The sequence below is a fragment of the Pseudoliparis swirei genome, chromosome 1, assembly GCF_029220125.1.
Source record: "Pseudoliparis swirei isolate HS2019 ecotype Mariana Trench chromosome 1, NWPU_hadal_v1, whole genome shotgun sequence".
Taxonomy (NCBI): Eukaryota; Metazoa; Chordata; class Actinopteri; order Perciformes; family Liparidae; genus Pseudoliparis; species Pseudoliparis swirei.
The window spans coordinates 7,423,608-7,442,051 of NC_079388.1; the positions used below are offsets into that span (position 1 = coordinate 7,423,608).

At 44.7% G+C, this 18,444-nt stretch overlaps 1 protein-coding gene across 2 annotated transcripts; it reads left to right on the plus strand.

Annotated features, from left to right (window-relative positions):
- The first annotated feature begins 14,231 nt into the window (after positions 1–14,231).
- Positions 14,232–17,975, plus strand: eomesa (eomesodermin homolog a). 2 transcript variants are annotated; one of them, XM_056420051.1, is made up of 6 exons: positions 14,232–14,941; positions 15,328–15,482; positions 16,141–16,262; positions 16,481–16,639; positions 16,765–16,826; positions 16,941–17,975. In XM_056420051.1, exons 1-6 carry the CDS (start codon positions 14,232–14,234, stop codon positions 17,686–17,688), a joined length of 1,956 nt encoding a protein of 651 aa, XP_056276026.1. In that variant the 3' UTR covers positions 17,689–17,975. The 2 variants fall into 2 exon arrangements, with proteins under 2 accessions (XP_056276026.1, XP_056276032.1); XM_056420057.1 differs by having other exon boundaries at positions 14,421–14,941; positions 16,765–16,834; positions 16,988–17,975.
- Positions 17,976–18,444: the final 469 nt, after the last annotated feature.

Here is an 18,444-nt window from a genome sequence, read left to right on the forward strand (position 1 = left end):
TAGAGAAAGAAAGAAAGTGAGAGAGAGGGAGGAGGGGGGGGGGGGGAGTTCTGGAAGTGTAAAACAAAGAGATGAGTAATGATGTGAGACACCCCTTGTGTAATGGTGCCTGCAGTGGACTCACAGCTTAGCACAGGTCAGAATGTGTTCGGCTCTTTCTCTCCCTGCCTGAGAACTGTCATTAAGTCACATGATGGTGTAAAGTCTAAACCAGTCAGTCGCTCAGCGCAGTGCCAACATGTGTAAGAGCTGCTCTTCTTCTGGCCACACGTGCTTCAATATATTTCAGAAGTGTTTTACGGTGAGATTGTTGTCTTTTAGTTGCGCTGTTCAACATTAAATGAAAACTGTTTGTTAAAGTAACAATGGCATGATCCCTCACCTGCTTCCCACCAGCAACCGCTGACAATGGTGTTCTTTCTCATGCACGGCCGAGGGGTTTATTATTTCATTTCATTTGACCTTCATTTAGATAAGTCAATTGAGAACAAGTTCTCATGAACCGGCCAAAAAATGGCAGCACAACCTTTGATATTTAAATGCATATGGCATATAGCCATATACAATTAGCAGACACACGAGCCAATTACACGTGATTTTAGTTATCGACCACATAGTAAATTGAATTAGCACAATCATTTGTTCCTCTAATTATTTTCATGAAGGAAAACAAGAAACACAAGGAGCAATATCAGATATGCACGAATACTGTCGGAGTTATCTGCCACCGTGTCCCTCTTGAACTTGAGCGAGACACAATCAAGTCAAAAGAGTAAAAGAAGAAATGAAATCCTCCGCTCTACACTTCTATGAACTCCGTGAAAGCTGCCCGGCTTCCCATTGTGTCTCCGTGCTGAACTGTGACAAAGTTGAAATGGCCCAAGCCAAGACTCGGGTCCTCAGCTGTGTGTGAGTGGAGCCAACGCACGGTGAAGGCCTTCACTGGGGTGATGAGAGCAGGGAGCAGGGAGCCAGTGCACGTTAGCTAGCTAGAGCGTTTGGTAAAAGTGCAGACAGCTTGGGAGGTGCTAATGAATGCCGGGCATTGCTAACCGTACTGTACCCAGGCTCCGGGCGCAGCCTGGCAGCCTCCTGTCCCTCCTGCCCGTGCGAAATGTGAAAGATCAACCGGTTGGAGGGAGCAGACGGGAGCAAAAACGCACACACACACACACACACACACACGTACAGACATACACAAAGTCACACTGACAAAAAAGCCATGCATACGCAGCGACACAGACACACTTCGGGCCTGGCTGGCTACGCTATCACATCGCAAGGGCTCCAGCCAGGCCAAGCCATGAGGCCTCAGCTGAGATGATTCAAGGCTCCCCGCTGGGTCCTCACTCAATCAGCCAGGTGGAGCTCCGCACCAGAATGACAGCAGAGCTCCAACACGCCACGCTACAGCCTCTCTAAATGTGGAAACCAATTGGCGTGTGAATTTGTGCTAATCAAAGTAGTATGAGGACTGTATATTTTGAAGTTGTAATTGCAAGACAAATTTGGGTGGTATGTGGTCGTATGACTCAAATTCTGCTGGAGAAAAAAGTTGGTCTTCAGCTATTTGTAATTCATTTTTGTCTGGCCGGAAATACTAATATAAATATTCATATGAATGTGTTTCTAACTAGTGGAGAACTTTCAATGTACTAACGCACCAACCAGATAATACAAATAATTAAAAAGTAATATATCAGTACAGGAATGCATGAATTTTAAAGGTTTTATTAATTAGAGGTATATATACATTCTGCAATTTTAAAAAGACACTTGAAGTTTTCAGGTTTTTATTCAGGTCTTAACAAAAAAAAAGAAAGATATATAAATAAAATGAAAGTGACAAATACTTCTGGAAAGTAACTAATACATTGCGAATGTCACCTGCTGTTCGCCCAACATTACTCAAAGGTAGGACAAAGCATTATGTGCCCGAGAAGTGTCTCAAGGCGCCAGATGGCCAACAATTTGCAGCCAATAATTATTTTGAATCTTTACATTTCCTTACTTGGGTCTAAACATAATACATTGCTTTACTCTTGTAATTCTTTGTTCGAGAGGCAGAATCAAATCAGACTTTTTCTATAAAAGCAAAATGATTTTCATTTGCGAAAAATAAAAGTTTTGGATGAAAAGCTCAGGTAGAATTAACCAATTAACATCTGCAGTGAATAATAAACACAATTTAGATTGTTTCACAAATTGTAGCACCAGTCGTTGCCTTCATTTCATATTATCATATCACCATTATCTTTGCAAAACATAACCTCATCTACTGTGATACAGACGGGAACAGCAGTGGGGTCTTCTGTGCTCGGTGTAACTATGAAAAGAGAGAAGTCCTTATGTGAGAGTATGGCAACACTTTAGAAACAGGCACGCTAGTGTTGTACTTCTTATACACCCACAACGTTCAACCTATAGCGTTGGAGAGATGCGTGTTAAGTATAGAAACGTCTCTCCCGTGGTGACCCGGCTCTGGGACCGTAAAAGCTGTGAACTCTCGTTAGGAACACGTCCTGATAATGAAGGAATCAGCCGCTCACATATGTAAGTACATGGGGAGTCTGGTTCCTGTTTTTTGAAAAACCTGGCAGGAATACTCGTCTCTATTCTACACATTGTCTCTGCGAATTATACCCAGCTGTATGCGGTGAATCATACTCGCCATTTCTCCTCATGAATATTCATAACCCGGTGTTTTGCATATACCTTATCTAAATGGATGGTTGCGGAAGTCAGTGTCACAGTTATAGTCTGTGTCCTACCATCTGTGGCGTCCTCCCGTATTAAAACAAACGGATTGACGATTTTTGAAAAACTTTTTTATGCAGCGTGAAAAGAGAAACGGACATGATTTTTGTACGTGAAGCCTTGAATATTTATATAAACGACAATACAGCATTGAATGTGATATGCTGCAAATGTGACTGCATTGTTACGTTATAATATGAAACTCCCACCTGACTCTCAGGTACACAATGTAATGCTTCTGATTTAACTTTCTTCTTCACGGTAGCAGCCGATCGCAAGTAAGTTAAGTCTCATTAAATGCTCTTTGCGAGTTGTCTGGAGATGTATCTATTCATTAGCTTCAAAAGGGTGTCATGTGTATGAATTATGCTAACAGGATCTAATTAGCAGATGCAAATGAGGTTTGTCAAAATTGTACTGAAGAGACAGAAGAAAAGCTCCATGGGATAGTTGGAGCTCGACAGCTCACCAACCGCCCCCACGCTGGGCACCAAATGTGATGGTTCGCCCCTGCTGCTGCTCTATACAGGAGGCAGGACTGAACCATAAACACAGACGTGGGGAGGGCAGCTGTTGGGAGGTGTACTCATCAAAATCCCATCTTGATAATAACAGTACGTTTTTTTGTTTAAAAATGTTAAAAAATCGAACTCTGCTGTGCTAGAATTACTGGCTACGAGCTTACTTTGGTGTCAATGATGTGGTTGAAAGTCCACTCGCCAAAAGTTAGCCCCCCCACCAACTCCTCCCCCATCCCTCCTCAACACAATCGCAGACATGCATCCCCCCCACCCCCACCCCTATCCCCGTCACAGAAGAAACAAGTTACACAACCAGCTGATGGAACTCCAGAATCCGGCGTGAAGAGGACTCACTAATAGCAGCCGCCTACAAGCTCCTGCCACTCTGACATCAGTGGCCCCAGACTGTGGAGAAGCTGGCAGGACTTGGGGAGCATGCCTTCTGGCCTCGGCAGAGAGGAAGGCCAGCAGGCTGCAGCACAACACACATACCGCACACACACACACACACACACATACACACTTCACCCTGCAGTGGGAGGCATGGCTATGCTAGCTCACGTGCACACAGGGTTAGAGGGGCGTGGATAGGGGGGGCAGCAACTAGTGACCCTGTTTATGGCAGGGATCAGAAAGCTCCAAAGAGCAGAGATCGCTGTTAATTGGCACGGGTCGGACGGTTCCTCACCCCTGTGCTGAACCCCCGAGTCATGTCGGCCCTGCCAAGACTGGCAGAATGTCGTTAGTGAGCAATGCAAACTGGCACGAGGTTCAGCTCATGTTAAACTATAGTGTGCCAGGTTGACTCAAATTGTGTATCCAATCGTATGTATTTTATCCGAGGTTACACCGGGATGGCAAGTCCCTGGTAAAAAAATAGAAAAGAAAAGAGTGCCTTGGTGGCCAAGTTCCTACCGCCAGGCAATGGACTGGAATGTTTGAGTCCGATCGGAGAACCTTTGAAACGTCTCTAATTTACTGTCATCTATTCACTGTCCACTGAGCAATAAAGACATAACATGTCCAACAATATTTAAAACACAAAACAAAACAAATGACATGTGCACATTCCAGCTGACAGACACTAGAAACCTTCTGAGAAACCTTTTTTTCGGCACTGTTTGAATCAGCTGTATTCAGGGGAGTTTGTTCATTTGGTACACCTCTGTCACCAAGACGGAGAGGACCACTCAGGCGGATGGACACTCAACAAAAAGATGGAGGGCTTGTATTTAAAGTCCCATCACTGTTACAAGATAACGACCAGCCACCACAAAGTCATACCCCTCGGCATTGCGCTTGCTGGCTCACGGTCTCACTGTCCCACTGTTCCACTGTCCCACTGTCCTACTGTCCCAGGGTCAGACTGTCCCACACTCAAAAAAACGATTCAAGCCCTTCTTAGAGGTGACACATTTAAATATTGTTTGATACATTTAAATAAATCAATTACAAAAATAGATATTTATATTTAATGGATGTAACAGAAAATGTATGAATACTTTCATTTATTAGATTTATTTAGGTTAGATGGTGTGCATATCAACTCAAAATAAATGTGTTTCATTGAGGACTACCCTTTGCGCATGCACCTTCTGAAAATCAGTTGTTTGCATGAGGTGAAGACACTTTCAGGGCTGTACGGTGGTGTAGTGGCTAGCACTGTCGCCTCAAAGCCAAAGGGCCCTGGGTTCAATTCCCAGTCGGGGCGTTCCTTCTCTCTGGAGTTTGCATATTTTGTTAGTTAGTTAGTTTATATTTTGAGTTGGACAAACATAAATTAATTTAATTTAATGAATATCGTTATTTTATTTTAGATGTATTTGATACAAATGAGTTAGACTAACTTAATTACATTTTATTGCACTGATGTGCTAAATTTGAGTTGGAGTTGCATATAATTGTTGGATGGAAAACCTGCCAACAATTTAATTGAGTTCATCCAATGAGTCATTTCTTTGAGTGCACCGTCCCAGGGTCAGACTGTCCCACTGTCCCACTGTCCCACTGTCCTACTGTCCCACTGTCTTACTGTCCCACTGTCCCACTGTCCTACTGTCCTACTGTCCCACTGTCCTACTGTCCCACTGTCCCACTGTCCTACTGTCCCACTGTCCCACTGTCTTACTGTCCCACTGTCCCACTGTCCCACTGTCAGACTGTTAGAGCATTACTTGTACCTACAAACAGTGGGTGAGAACAGCCTGCAGAAGTTAGTATGCTACAATGGCCTTTTACACTTTTACACTACTACAATTTGACTCTGCAATCCAACTTTCTCGGAGAGGATTTTGAACAAGAATCAGGGAAACCTCAAGTGAAAGAGAAAATAGCTTTAGGGTGGTGTGAGACCACCCACACACATCCTCTGGTCTGGGTGACTCACCGCCAGCCACCGCTAACCACACAGGTGTACCTACGTAGATCGCCTCTGAAGCCAAATGAAACTAAATGAAACCTTATGGAAATATCTCTTTTTGTGTTGAGATTCTTGCATTTAGGCTTATCGGGAGGCCTGTAACGCATGATCACTCAACTGTGATTGATTTTGAAGGACATCCCCTGAATTGTTTCTTACATCTAACAATTAACAACTTCATAGGCAATAAGCAAAACCCCAAAAGCCTAACGGTGCATATAATTAATTGAACTTTCACAAGACGTGAAAACAAAGCGAAAGCAGTTTTCTTCCTTGTTCATTTTGACTGCAGCAGATCCCCTGTCTTCACACCTCCCACGTTGGTTTAACGTGTTGCATTGTCCCCCACACAGCTATGTACATACACACACACATGCACACATCAGAAACACATTGAGACCCACACACACGCTCACACTCACACAGCTATACGAAGACCACACCAGCCCGGGGCTCCCCTTTTGCCTGCCTCTGTGCACAAGGTGTGATCGCTGGTTGTGCCGGTGAGGAGGTGGAGGACGTTCTTCATCCAGGGGTGGAAGGTATGTCCTCCTCATGTAATCATACTTAGACTTGTCCATCATTGGGGATCCCCCGATGCGCCCATCAGAGCAGCCACACCAAGAAAACATGAGGTTCCTTGCACCTTAAGTCTTCGTTCTCCTTTACACAAAGACTCTCAAACTGCAACACAAATGCGGTGGAACTATTTTAGACTTTAATTACTGAAATAAGGGAATAGTTGGACATTTTTCTAAATATGCTAATTCAGCTTTTTCGCCGAACATTAAGGCAAAGTTAGTTTTTTATTAAAAATACAAATGAAAACAATAGAAAGGCAAAACGGAAACAATGTAATGTTACCCCTCCCAACTCTTTGGGACTCCGCCCTCGACCATTGGTCCTGGTTCAAGTGTTTGTTTGAGCCACCTCCCATCATGAAAGGCTCTCCCTCTCTTTACACTCGGTCACTTGTTCAGAAAGCAGCACATTGCATACAAATGAAATACAAAAAGTATGAAAGCTGTTGTTATTGAATGCAAAATGACTTTGTGTACTTTTAATTTACACGCCAAACTACACCGTTAAAGGGGAGCCCGATGACAGTTTGTCAAACAACACAGTGAGACAGGGACTTTATTCATTCCAATGAATCACTGTCGGCATCTGGTTTTCATTTGAAAATCGAGGCATGCCCCTCTCTCCGACTTGGTCATGAGTTGAATCATCCAGTATTTGCAAACCACGTAAATAACACCTCACTTTTTAATTGTTTCAAGTTGACTACAGTTTACGCAACTCATTCAGACACTAAAACGTTATTAATTCCACGCTGTGTGTGTAAAGCGCAGCTTCTTTTCCCAATAGCTTCAACATACACCAGACTTTTGGACCATTGACACTGGGTATGGGTCCAGCCTGTCTCGGCTGGTCTGTTCTATCAAGGTCCACAACCATCAGATGAACCTCGAAACAAGCGCACCCCCACATCCGACAGAATGTTTGGTCCATGTGTCTAGACCTCCACCATGTCTGACCCGCCAGCACAGAAGGACACACAAACACTCGACAGACGAGCATGAGGAACAAACACAGGCAGCCTCCTTCTCCTCCACCATGTGACTTGGATATGCATGCTCACTGCTGTTCGTAATTTCTTATCACTGACACCCACCCTTCCACATCCACATATACACTTGTCAAATATGACACCTCTACGCACAGGGAAGAGACCAGGTTATCATCCCTCCTCTCGGACGCCCGACTAAAATGTCCCACCTAGGCAAACGTGAGTGGCCCTTGAGCGTAGACGACTTCTGGTCTCGGGCCCTCAGACATGAGGGCCTTTAGTCCTCCACATCTCTCCCTTGCTCTACAGTCAAAGAAGGAGACCAAACCATGGACCACTTCCATGATATGTGGGAGTCCCTGCTGTTTCAATGGCTGCCAGGCAGGCAGCCTCTTCCCTCTCCCATCGGAGCGTTTGGCTCCATCACCGCGGAACCCATCTGATGTGGTCCCCCCCCCGCATCCCCCCCCCCCAACCCTCCCGTCTGACTAGCAGCTCTCTTCGACGGGCCCAGACGGCTGCAGGGACGGAGCCGAGGAAAGGGGACGCAGATTGTTGTAGACCATTTACATGTAAATACACAGACCGGGCCTGGGTCTGGGTTCAATATTGAAGGTGTTCGCTGCACTGAGGTTCCTCTGTGTGTGCATATATGAGCGTGTGTGCATACGCGCCGGCATCCGTATACGACCGTGTGCGCACGTGCGCGCGCGCGCGTGTGTTTCCATGTATGTGCATGGCATGATCCAGTACATCTAAATTATACAGCTGCCAAATTGCTGCAAATGTTTTAATACAAAAGCATTCTGTGGTCTCTAATTATATCTAATGGCTGCTGGGCGCATTTCTCCAGAGCAGGAATAAGAGCCTTTTCAGAGGATGATTTGGCTTTTTATCAATTAGTTTAATGTCTTATTGAACAAAGCAATATAAATACATAATAATATTGATTTAAATGTGTCCACTATTCGTATTAATGAGGCCTTAACAGGGGGAGTTTCAGGGTGTTTTGGTTTGACAGACAGAGGCATCAAAGGGCCTTCTCGCCCTGTGAATGTAGCCCCTTCTCCCCAGAGGAGACTGAAGATACCGAGGCTACATCGCTGTATCACCGGGGGGGTCAACCTGAAGCCATTAATCATGTCTACATAACCTCCCTCCCACTAGCATATGCCTGGCTGGTAGACAGTAAGTCAGTTCGGGCTTTCCTCTGTGTCGCTCTAGAAGCTTTCATACCGGGAGAGAGAAGTGTTAAAACTCTACATTCTCACTTCTGACTCACTGATTTAACCACATTGAGGCAGGAGCGGCAGCAGAATACTCCTGTGGTGTAAATCTGTTTGTGTTCCCTGTCCCGAAGAAGAAGAAAAAGAAAAGAAAAGGTCCCCCTGAAATGCAGTTTCTGAGTCGGGGTTAGCAACGTGAGAAAAGCCCAGCTTGTTTGCCAGTAATCGTGCTGTGGGAAAGGACGGAGGACCAGGGGTGAGCCGGGTTGGGCTGCTGTGTCTTCGGTGGCTGGTTGGTTGATGAGCTTGAGTGTGGGTGTGTCCTGTCCCCCCCACCCCACCCCTCCTCCTCTCCCCACTCCGGCTCACCCCAACTCTCCTTGTGTGCCTGACTGAGAGGGAGGCTTAATGCCGAGTCGATACAACTCCGCCACCCTCCCTTACACCTCACGTTCCAGGGAACACATATATCCAGTCTACGCTGTCAAACTTTTAGCACCTGCTATTTTGCTCCGGTCCCTTATGTCGATGCCTCTGGTGTTTTCAAGAGGATGGGCCGGGAGAAGTGGGTCAACAAAGGTTGATGCTAAAATGGGGATGAGAAGGGTGAGACTCGGGCCATCGGTCTGCCGTTGGCTTCTCTCGCTGTTGTTGTGTGTGCTCGTGACGACACAGTGGGTGAAAGTAAAAGGGTGGATGTGTCAGTCGGCTGAGTGATCCGCTTAGGCTAAAAAACACACCATGAAGTGACACCCTGGATTTATGTAATTACCTTTTTAGTGTTAAATATGAAATATTTCAGCTGCATTTATTTCCCATTTTCTGAACATCTGGAAAACATATGGACTTCGGAGGCTTTGAAACTTCCTGCAGCACATCAGCGCCAAGTGATAATGCATTTGTGAGAGGATAAGAGAGTAATATAAGAGAAGCACCGCTACCTGAAGCGCGTGCTGTGTAGCTGCTGCGTTTCCCCACAGGCCCTGGGTGACACTTCCTATAATGCAGTAATCCAAAAATCATGTTAGCGTGCCTCCGGGAATCAAATACAGTGAGTGCAATCCTATTTCCCTGAATGCAGCCAGTACACCTTATTTTTACAAGATTTGTCTTAACACAGTGGATTATCATTGCCCCCTGAAAACCCTTCGCATCACAGAAGCATCGGGCTCACATATCCCCAGATACATTTCTGCAATAATCCACCGCTCCTTCCACGGGAAAGACACACACACACACACACAGAGAGAAAAAACAGGCAAACACACACGCACATGCATGCATGCATGCAGCAACATGCTGACATTGAGACTTATCTGTTGATTTGACGCAAAGTAGCATCTGATGGTTTTATGCAATCTGGCGTACTTTAATGTATTTTGAGGAATTCAAACGTGCTGCATATATAGAGAGAATTCCCGCGGGTCTCACTCACTGACTGCTTGCAGATGGGGAAGATTCCCATTTCATGATAATTTGCTCTGCTAGAATGATACGGGAAATAGCCGACATGACATCAAACATGAATGTACTTTACATATGCTAATGTTCTTTGAGTATAGGTAAAAAGAAAATGCATTATGACAACAAATACAAATACATTTTGTCCAGAAAATAGAGGGAGAACCTTGTGCTGTTTAAATCATGAAGAAAATGGCGGGGACAAGGAAATAAGACAAGAAAGAAAAGGGGAGTAATTGATGAAAGCAATATGCACCCAAATGGGAATTCATGAAAGCTGTCACCTTTGTATCTTTGAAGACAGCAGCGTGACTGTAACATAAGCTTCCCTCGCGCCAAGGCTACTGCATGCTTTGATTAAACGCTCGCAATCCCCCCGCACACTGGAAAATATACTGGGGGACATCTTTGATGAACTTGTGAAATACATTCTTTCCAATAAAAATGCTCTGGAGGATGATGATTTGCGGAGGAACGCAGCGCTGGCACGGTGCACATTGCACTCGGTTCGTTTCCCAGCACCCCTCCCTCCAGGGGTCTCGGTGGCGAAGATCTCTAATGAGACTTGCGTTATTAATCCTTGCAATGGGGTACATGAATTCACTCCCGAGGAAAGGTTTCAGCAGCCACCTTGGCCCATAAAACCTGGAATGTATTCCTTTCATGTGCTCTGTTGATGATCTACTCTGACAACAATATGGTAAGACTTCCCTTCCCCTGTCGCGCGGGCCCTGGCTCGGGGCCAAGGTGGGTCATCTCAGACACACTTGGACTTTTATAGGTGGTCAAGAAACACGCTGACAGGTCACAAGTGGGAGCTCCTTTATGAGTGGAACCTAAACATCCACCTCATTTGGAATTAGTTTATTTATAGGTGGCCTGTAAATCACATTTATTTTGTTTTCTATATTGCTTTCAAATGGCATCTGAGTCTTCGGGGTCATTTCAGAAAAACCAACCTACTTTACTTCAGGCCATTAAAAACAACAGCGCTGAGTTTGGTTCTGACAGGATTTTCTTTGTCTGTGAAACACAGGCATCAAAGTTGTGAAACAATTTCGTGCAAAGGAAAGTTCACGTGCCTCACGTCTTGCAGGGTGACGTGTAGTCAAAATGTTGCCTTTTAAAAACGTTCTCTTAACATCATTTATCAGAATTGTGCTGATCGTGCAAGGCACCATCAAATAAGAGATTAATGTTGACAGCTCGAGTGAGCAATGCTCGACTTTTGTTCTTCCTTTGAACTATAGATTTAGACTCCGACTATAGAAGGACAGCCTGCAGTAACAGAGTCAAGAGAGCAGCCCCTCTGATGTGTGTGTGCGTGTGTGTGTGTGTGTGTGTGTGTGAGAGAGAGAGAGCCAGAGAGATAGATAGATAGATAGAGAGATATAGATGATAGAGACAGACATATATATATATATATATATAGAGAGAGAGAGAGAGAGAGACAGAGACAGGGAGATATAGATATATATATGGAGAGAGAGAAAGAGAGAGATAGAGAGACAGAGACAGAGATTGATAGATAGATATAGAGATATAGAGAGAGACAGAGAGAAAGAGTGAGAGAGAGAGACAGAGTGAGAGAGAGAGAGCAAGAGAGAGAGTTAGGAAATTGACACACAGACGTATATATCATACTAAATTCTGGATCAGGCTCACAGGCCCACGGTGATCTTCACAATGCAAATACTTGCTAATTTTTCCCTTTTTTTGCATCAGGCATACTCACTCACAGCCTTTTGGGATTCGTGAAAAAAAAACGGGCCTTTGCAACAGTAGCTCCTCCCAATTCTGCTCAAATGAAATTTTACATTTCACAAAATCCCAAAGCTGCTCCGGTGGCACCGTCTCAGCGTCCCCGGTGGAATTCTGCATCCACATCTAGAAAGAAGGAGGACAATCTGGATGTGGTTTTGGCTGCAGATAAGGGAGACTCTCTGTTGAAGAGAGGGGGGTAAAATAAATAAATAAATAATAGAATTGCTTTTTTTGTGTTTTTTTTTTGACATTTGGAAGAAATGCTTGATCTCTATTGTCGGATGTTTGGTGTTCCCTGCCTCTGTGCGGCAGTCTGGGACGGCTCTCCGGTCTTTGATTGACAGATTGTGTGCTGTGTGCATGTAGCTCTGGTCCCCTGATGGCCCAACAGCCAGCTCCACTGTCCCATTTATGACACCAGCCAATCTGCCTCCAGCAGAGACTCTCCCACAGCTTTTCACAGATCTGTATCCCCATTTTCCCCAAATTCATCTCACCCCCCACTCTCCCTCCAGCTTACTTTAAGACGCACATGCACAGACTGCCCAGACACAGGCAAACACACACACACACACACACACACACACACACACACACACACACACACACACACACACACACACACACACACACACACTAAAACACAAGTTGAGTTAGCGGCAGTTGAAGATGATGCAAAGTGAGATGCAAGTGGACAAAGTGAGAGCCTGCATGCAGCTCTATTTGAATATAACCAACGATGGGAACTGTTGCCCATATCCTGCTCGGTCGCTAGACGGCGCTGTCGCCGTGCCACTGCGCACAACTCCCCCACGACGAGGTCTGGGGGCTGTGTGAACCACGTTTGTGGTGCGACCTGTTTCTTTGATTATTTCTGGTTTCGGGAGCTTTCGATCCCTCTCACTCGCTCCTTGAGCGTGTGTGTGTGTGTGTGTGCGTGTGCGTGTTTCAGACACAGACGTGGGCAGTTCAAAATTACTTTATGTTCAGTAAACAGGTAATATTTTTGTTCATTTTTATTTTTTTTAAATTATAAACCAATAACTGTGACCATGTGTCCCTTTAATTTTTATTTTATTTTAATATCATTTTTATTGTTGTTGTCGTTTGTTCGCCAGTGGAGTCTACTTATGCAGCGTTAGTGCTCCCTTTCTCTCAGGCCTGTATAGGCCAACCGGTATTTTAATTTCAGTGTCTTAAAGGGAGATTAATTTTTGTTAAACGGCAGTTGTCTTTTTAATATATATATAGCTTATTAATACAAAATGTATTTCATACATTGGTGAGAACAAATTCGAACAGTTTCATAATTTAAATCAATTAAATTAGGAAATAGATCACATTTCCCCCAAATATCCAGCTACTTTAAATACTATCTCTCATATAATTAAAGCATTTTTGGCGAGTTAATTAGTGACCAATTCAACGTTACTTTAAATATCGTATACCATTTTTTTTAACAGAAGGAAAAAAAGACCCATTTATATTTTTATAAAATATATGGTTTTTGTCTTTGAAAATAATTAAAGTCAGCAACAACAATGCATTTGTCGCCTGAGAAAAGTAAAAAGAAGCTGCAATAATACTCACCTTATTTTCTCATTGAGCAGAGACAAATTAAGTCAAACGAAAAATTAAAAGCGTGTCTTTATTTTTAATTTCAGGTGGTCCTTTTCTGTATGTTTTTATTTTACGGTGGACTATTTTATTTGAGCCAAGACTGAAAACCTGGAAGTAGAAGAGGCCAATCACAGGAAATAAGGTGCACATGTGATTGTGTTCCTTCTCTTTCTTAACGTGTCGGGAGTGTGTGCAGGTCTTCGTTGTGTGAGTAAGTGTGGAAGTAATCTCTCGAGCCATATGTGGATGCACATTTTACGTGATGGCTTGAAGCCGAAACTGAGCGTGTATCGGGGATTAGAAGCGGCGTTGAACGCACCACCAGTGAAGTGCGATTTATTTTCTTTGAATGCGCAGAGACACCTGATTGTCGTTTGAGCTTCTTCGAAATGATTTTTTTAAACTCCCATTTCACAAGAATTGTTAAAGATTCTTTGCACCTGTAATTTATTATTTTTAAAATCTTGGATGCGATCGCCACTTCGAGTAAAAAAATTAATAAACGTAACGACACTCGAGGAGAATTTTCGCCCGATATATTATTTCCACCAGACGCTTTCTAATTGAATTAGGGTAGCGCGACCATTGGCTGTGCAGCGGACTGGTGCCCCCGCGTGCATCTCCAAGAGCTCCTCCCCTCTCGCTCACAATCAGTCGGGTGTGTGGAGAAGCACATCTTTATAAGAGCCGCTGAACCTCCTGTGTCCAGCCTAGAATCTGATCCGAACTTCCGTCGGCGAGGAGACGGTTTCACCTCCTTCCATCATTCGTACGGGAGGGAGGCGTGCAGAGCCAACAGACGACCAGGGCGCCGGTGGTTGCGTCGCCTCCTTGGATGAGATTCACTCCTCTGGAAACTCTCTAAAAACTATTTGTATTGCAAGGTGTAAACAATGCAGTTAGAGAACATCCTTCCCAGCGTCAGCATCAGTTTACCCAAGACCTTTTACAACCTCTCGTCGTCGGACAGTGCCAACACCAGCCCGAGGCCATCATCGCAGCTCGACTACCAAGAAGTCGACCGGACGGAATCGGAGTCCAGCAGCGCCCCGAAGAAGTACCTGAGCGGGGTAGGGAACGGGATGCTGGGCGAGGGAGAGGGGGACACTTTCGCTAAAACCGGCCCCGATGGGAGGAAAGGCTCCCCGGTGCTCGGCGAGGACGAGTTGACGAGCGGTCGACGTTACAACATAGACGAACTTGGCTCAGACAGATACTTCATCTCGTCCACCCAGGCGAGTGCCGACATGTCAAGCCCGTGTTCCCTCTTCCCTTACGCGGGACAGACCGGCTCGGTGTACACCGGGTCCAGCGGCTCCAGGTACCCGGCGTCGCTTCATTACGGATCCGTCCTGCCGCCCACGGGCTTCTCCTCCTCGTCCGTGTGCACCGGCCGGAGTCAGTTTAGCAGCGGAGGGTACCAGTTCAGCCAGGGTCCGGGCTGTTTGTACCCCTCCTATCCCGGGACGGGGACGGGGATTGGCTCCATGTCTCTGCCGGGGTCTGCCGCCGGAGCCAGAGCGCAGGTATATCTGTGTAACCGGCCTCTGTGGCTGAAATTCCACCGGCACCAGACCGAGATGATCATCACCAAGCAGGGCAGGTAAGCTGAAGGCCCCATTTAAACACGACAGACGTGTGCAGAGTGTGAAATTCGTTTTAATGTGTACCGACGGCCTGTTTCGCCTCCTATATTTCTTATGACATCGGTCATTTTAATCCCACTTTTTACGCACGACCAACATTTTACGCACACTATTCCTATCCTTTTTATGACTTTGTATGTGGGTTTGCACTTTTAAATGGAAAGTTTCTGTTTCTGGTAAATGGTGACTGCACAGCAGACTAAACATGCCCAGAGGAAATGTACAATTATTTAAAATCTAATATTAGAGAAGCACTTTGCCAAATGTCACGCATGAAATACGCGTTGTACCTGCTTTTACGAGCACAGTTAATTATTGCTGCTTTTTTCTTTTTCTTTTCTAGGCGGATGTTCCCATTCCTCAGCTTCAACATCACTGGACTCAACCTCACGGCCCATTACAATGTCTTTGTAGAAGTTATTTTGGCTGACCCGAATCACTGGCGCTTTCAGGGAGGAAAGTGGGTCACTTGTGGGAAAGCAGACAATAATATGCAAGGTGAGATTCAAATTGAAGAAAACTGATTTGGCTCTGGCAAATATGTATTTTGTTAATTTAAATAAATAGAAAAATAAATGAATAAAACGTGGTTGGAAATAAATAATGCAGCAATGTAGCATTCAGTCCTGACAGCTTGTGGGGATCAAACGTACATGTCAAAGATTAAGAATGTTTGGAAATAAAGACTGCTCTTTTAAATCATAATTAATTTTTTACACATTTTTGGCAACATGATTTAAAAGGTTGCATTTTGTAGTTTTTTAATGCGATAATTTAGACTCATCTCAGAGAACCAAATCAAGTGTGACTTGTCTTTTCAAATGGCTAGTACTTGATGTATTAAAATATATTTATTTAATGATTTATGGATAAGATATTATTACACGGAAATTACTAATTTTCAGCATTGTTTTTAAAACAGAACTTTTAAATTTATTTCAATACATTTTATTAATCTGTCTTGAATCTTCTTTCAAGTAATACTTTTCATCAAAATATCCCAAACAAAATAATGAATGTTTTATGTGATTTTAATTTGATTAAAGTCTTGATAGATGATACAAAATCATTCGTTGACGCATAATGTCAAAAAGCAGTATATAATTTATTATTCTCTCCGTTTGCCATATTACTAACCGCGTTATTTAAATTTCAGGAAACAAAATGTATGTTCATCCTGAATCTCCAAACACTGGCGCTCACTGGATGAGGCAAGAAATATCGTTTGGCAAGTTGAAGCTGACCAACAATAAAGGGGCCAACAACAACAACACACAGGTACGATCTGGATTTCTGACATGCTCCAATTTTCTATTCGTCATCATCGTCTCCGATTTTTAACTCCCTAAAAATGAATTGTGTGTATTGTAACTTTGAAGCATGATTGAGATTTTTTTTAAAGAACATATTTAAGCACCCCATTGTATTTTTAATAAAGAGCACAGAGCGATTCACTTTGTCTTCGGCAGTGCACTCATCACATCTCTCCTCTGCAGATGATCGTCCTGCAGTCGCTTCATAAATACCAACCGCGACTGCACATTGTGGAGGTGACTGAGGATGGAGTGGAGGACATGAGCAACGAGGCCAGAACTCAGACCTTCACCTTCCCAGAGAACCAGTTCATAGCAGTCACTGCATACCAGAACACAGATGTAAGCGCTGGAACACTACATTTTATTATAGTATCTCACAGTTTACATGCAATTTATGTTTAATTGCATTCAATAAAATGTCATGTATCTCTCATTATTGATGCAATATCTCTTGTTTGTTTTAGATCACCCAGCTGAAGATAGATCACAACCCTTTTGCGAAAGGCTTCCGGGATAACTATGACTCGTACGTGTGTTGCCCATCAATGTGCTTGATCAGTCTTTTTCCTGCGTGGTATGCTATTTGACTAATTTCTCGGATGCTAAATTTTCTTGTGTTCTTGTTTTTTTTGTCGAACAGGATGTACACGGCTCCAGAGAGTGACCGGTTGACCCCGTCCCCCACAGACTCCCCTCGCTCCACCCAGATTGTGCCCGGGGCCCGCTATGCCATGCAGCCTTTCTTTCAGGACCAGTTCGTCAACAACCTGCCTCAGAACCGCTTCTACGCCAGTGAGCGGGCCGTCCCCCAAACCAACAGCCTCCTCTCCCCGCAGAGCGAGGACGTCAGCGCCGCGGCCTCTGCCCATCGCTGGTTCGTCCCCCCGGTCCAGCCGGGCTCCAACAAGCTGGATCTGTCCTACGAGAATGACTATTCCACCAGCAGCCTGCTGTCCTACGGCATCAAGCCCCTGTCCCTGCAGACGTCCCACGCCCTCAGCTACTACCCAGACTCTGCCTTTGCCTCCATGGCGGCGGGCTGGGGCACCAGAAGCTCGTACCAGCGGAAGATGACCACGGGCCTGCCCTGGTCCCCTCGTCCGAGTCCCCCAGCCTTCCCGGAGGACCAGCTGGGGGCCACAAAAGACAAGCTGACTGAGGAGAGCGCGCCGCCCGCCTCGACTTGGATCGAGACGTCCCACTCGCTGAAATCGGTGGACTCTAGCGATTCCGGTGTTTACTCCGTGGTGTGCAAGCGGCGCAGGATGTCCCCTGGGGGCTCGAGCACAGAGAACTCCCCCACCATCAAGTGTGAGGACTTGACTACAGAAGAGTACAAGGACAACCCAAAAGGCATGGGTTATTATGCGTTCTACACAAGCCCCTAAGACTGTATTTATTGAAACTACATATAATTCTTTTGTTTATAATACTGCGTGCTCTCCATTCCTTTTTAATGTCTGTTTTCTCTTTTCTCTAAAGGTGCCAAAGCTTAGTGTTCTCTCTCCTCCCCCCCCCCCCCCCCCAATGCAAGCTGCACATGGTTATTACCCCAGGCCAACCCCTCTCACATACCTGAGCAGAAACATGCATAGTGATTGTTGTTTTTAAAAAAAGAAAGCATGTCCCTTTTTATTCATTTATTTTTTAAACTTTTTTTCTTCTTTTTTTTACGAATGTGACATTTTTATTTCTTCTCCCCTCGCCCTGCGTATTTAAGTCATTTCCGTTGTACAGTATTCGTGCACTTTAGAATGTGATGTATCTTGTACAAATTGTCTACATGGAGGTGTTATTAAATGGATAATAAAACGGCTTTTCACAAAGCAGCTGTCCAAATGTCTGTCTCGGTGTATTTTAACGTCCCGTGTGAATAAGACGAGCCATTGGCAGTTCTTAAAATCTACTTTCATCGGCGAAGTCTCCACATTTTTAAATGACAGTCGCTGCCGGAACTAAAATATTTGGAAGAGATGCATTTAATAAAGAAAAAGAATCATAGGTCTGTGTGTGTTCCGCAGTGAATGAGTCGTGGGCCCTGTTACTGTATTTTATGGCTCGTTGTAGAGGCCATGCATTTGGGCCTCTAAAATAATGGCTCCCTGGGTGGTAGCTGCCAACAAGTTGACATAGCAACAAGCCGA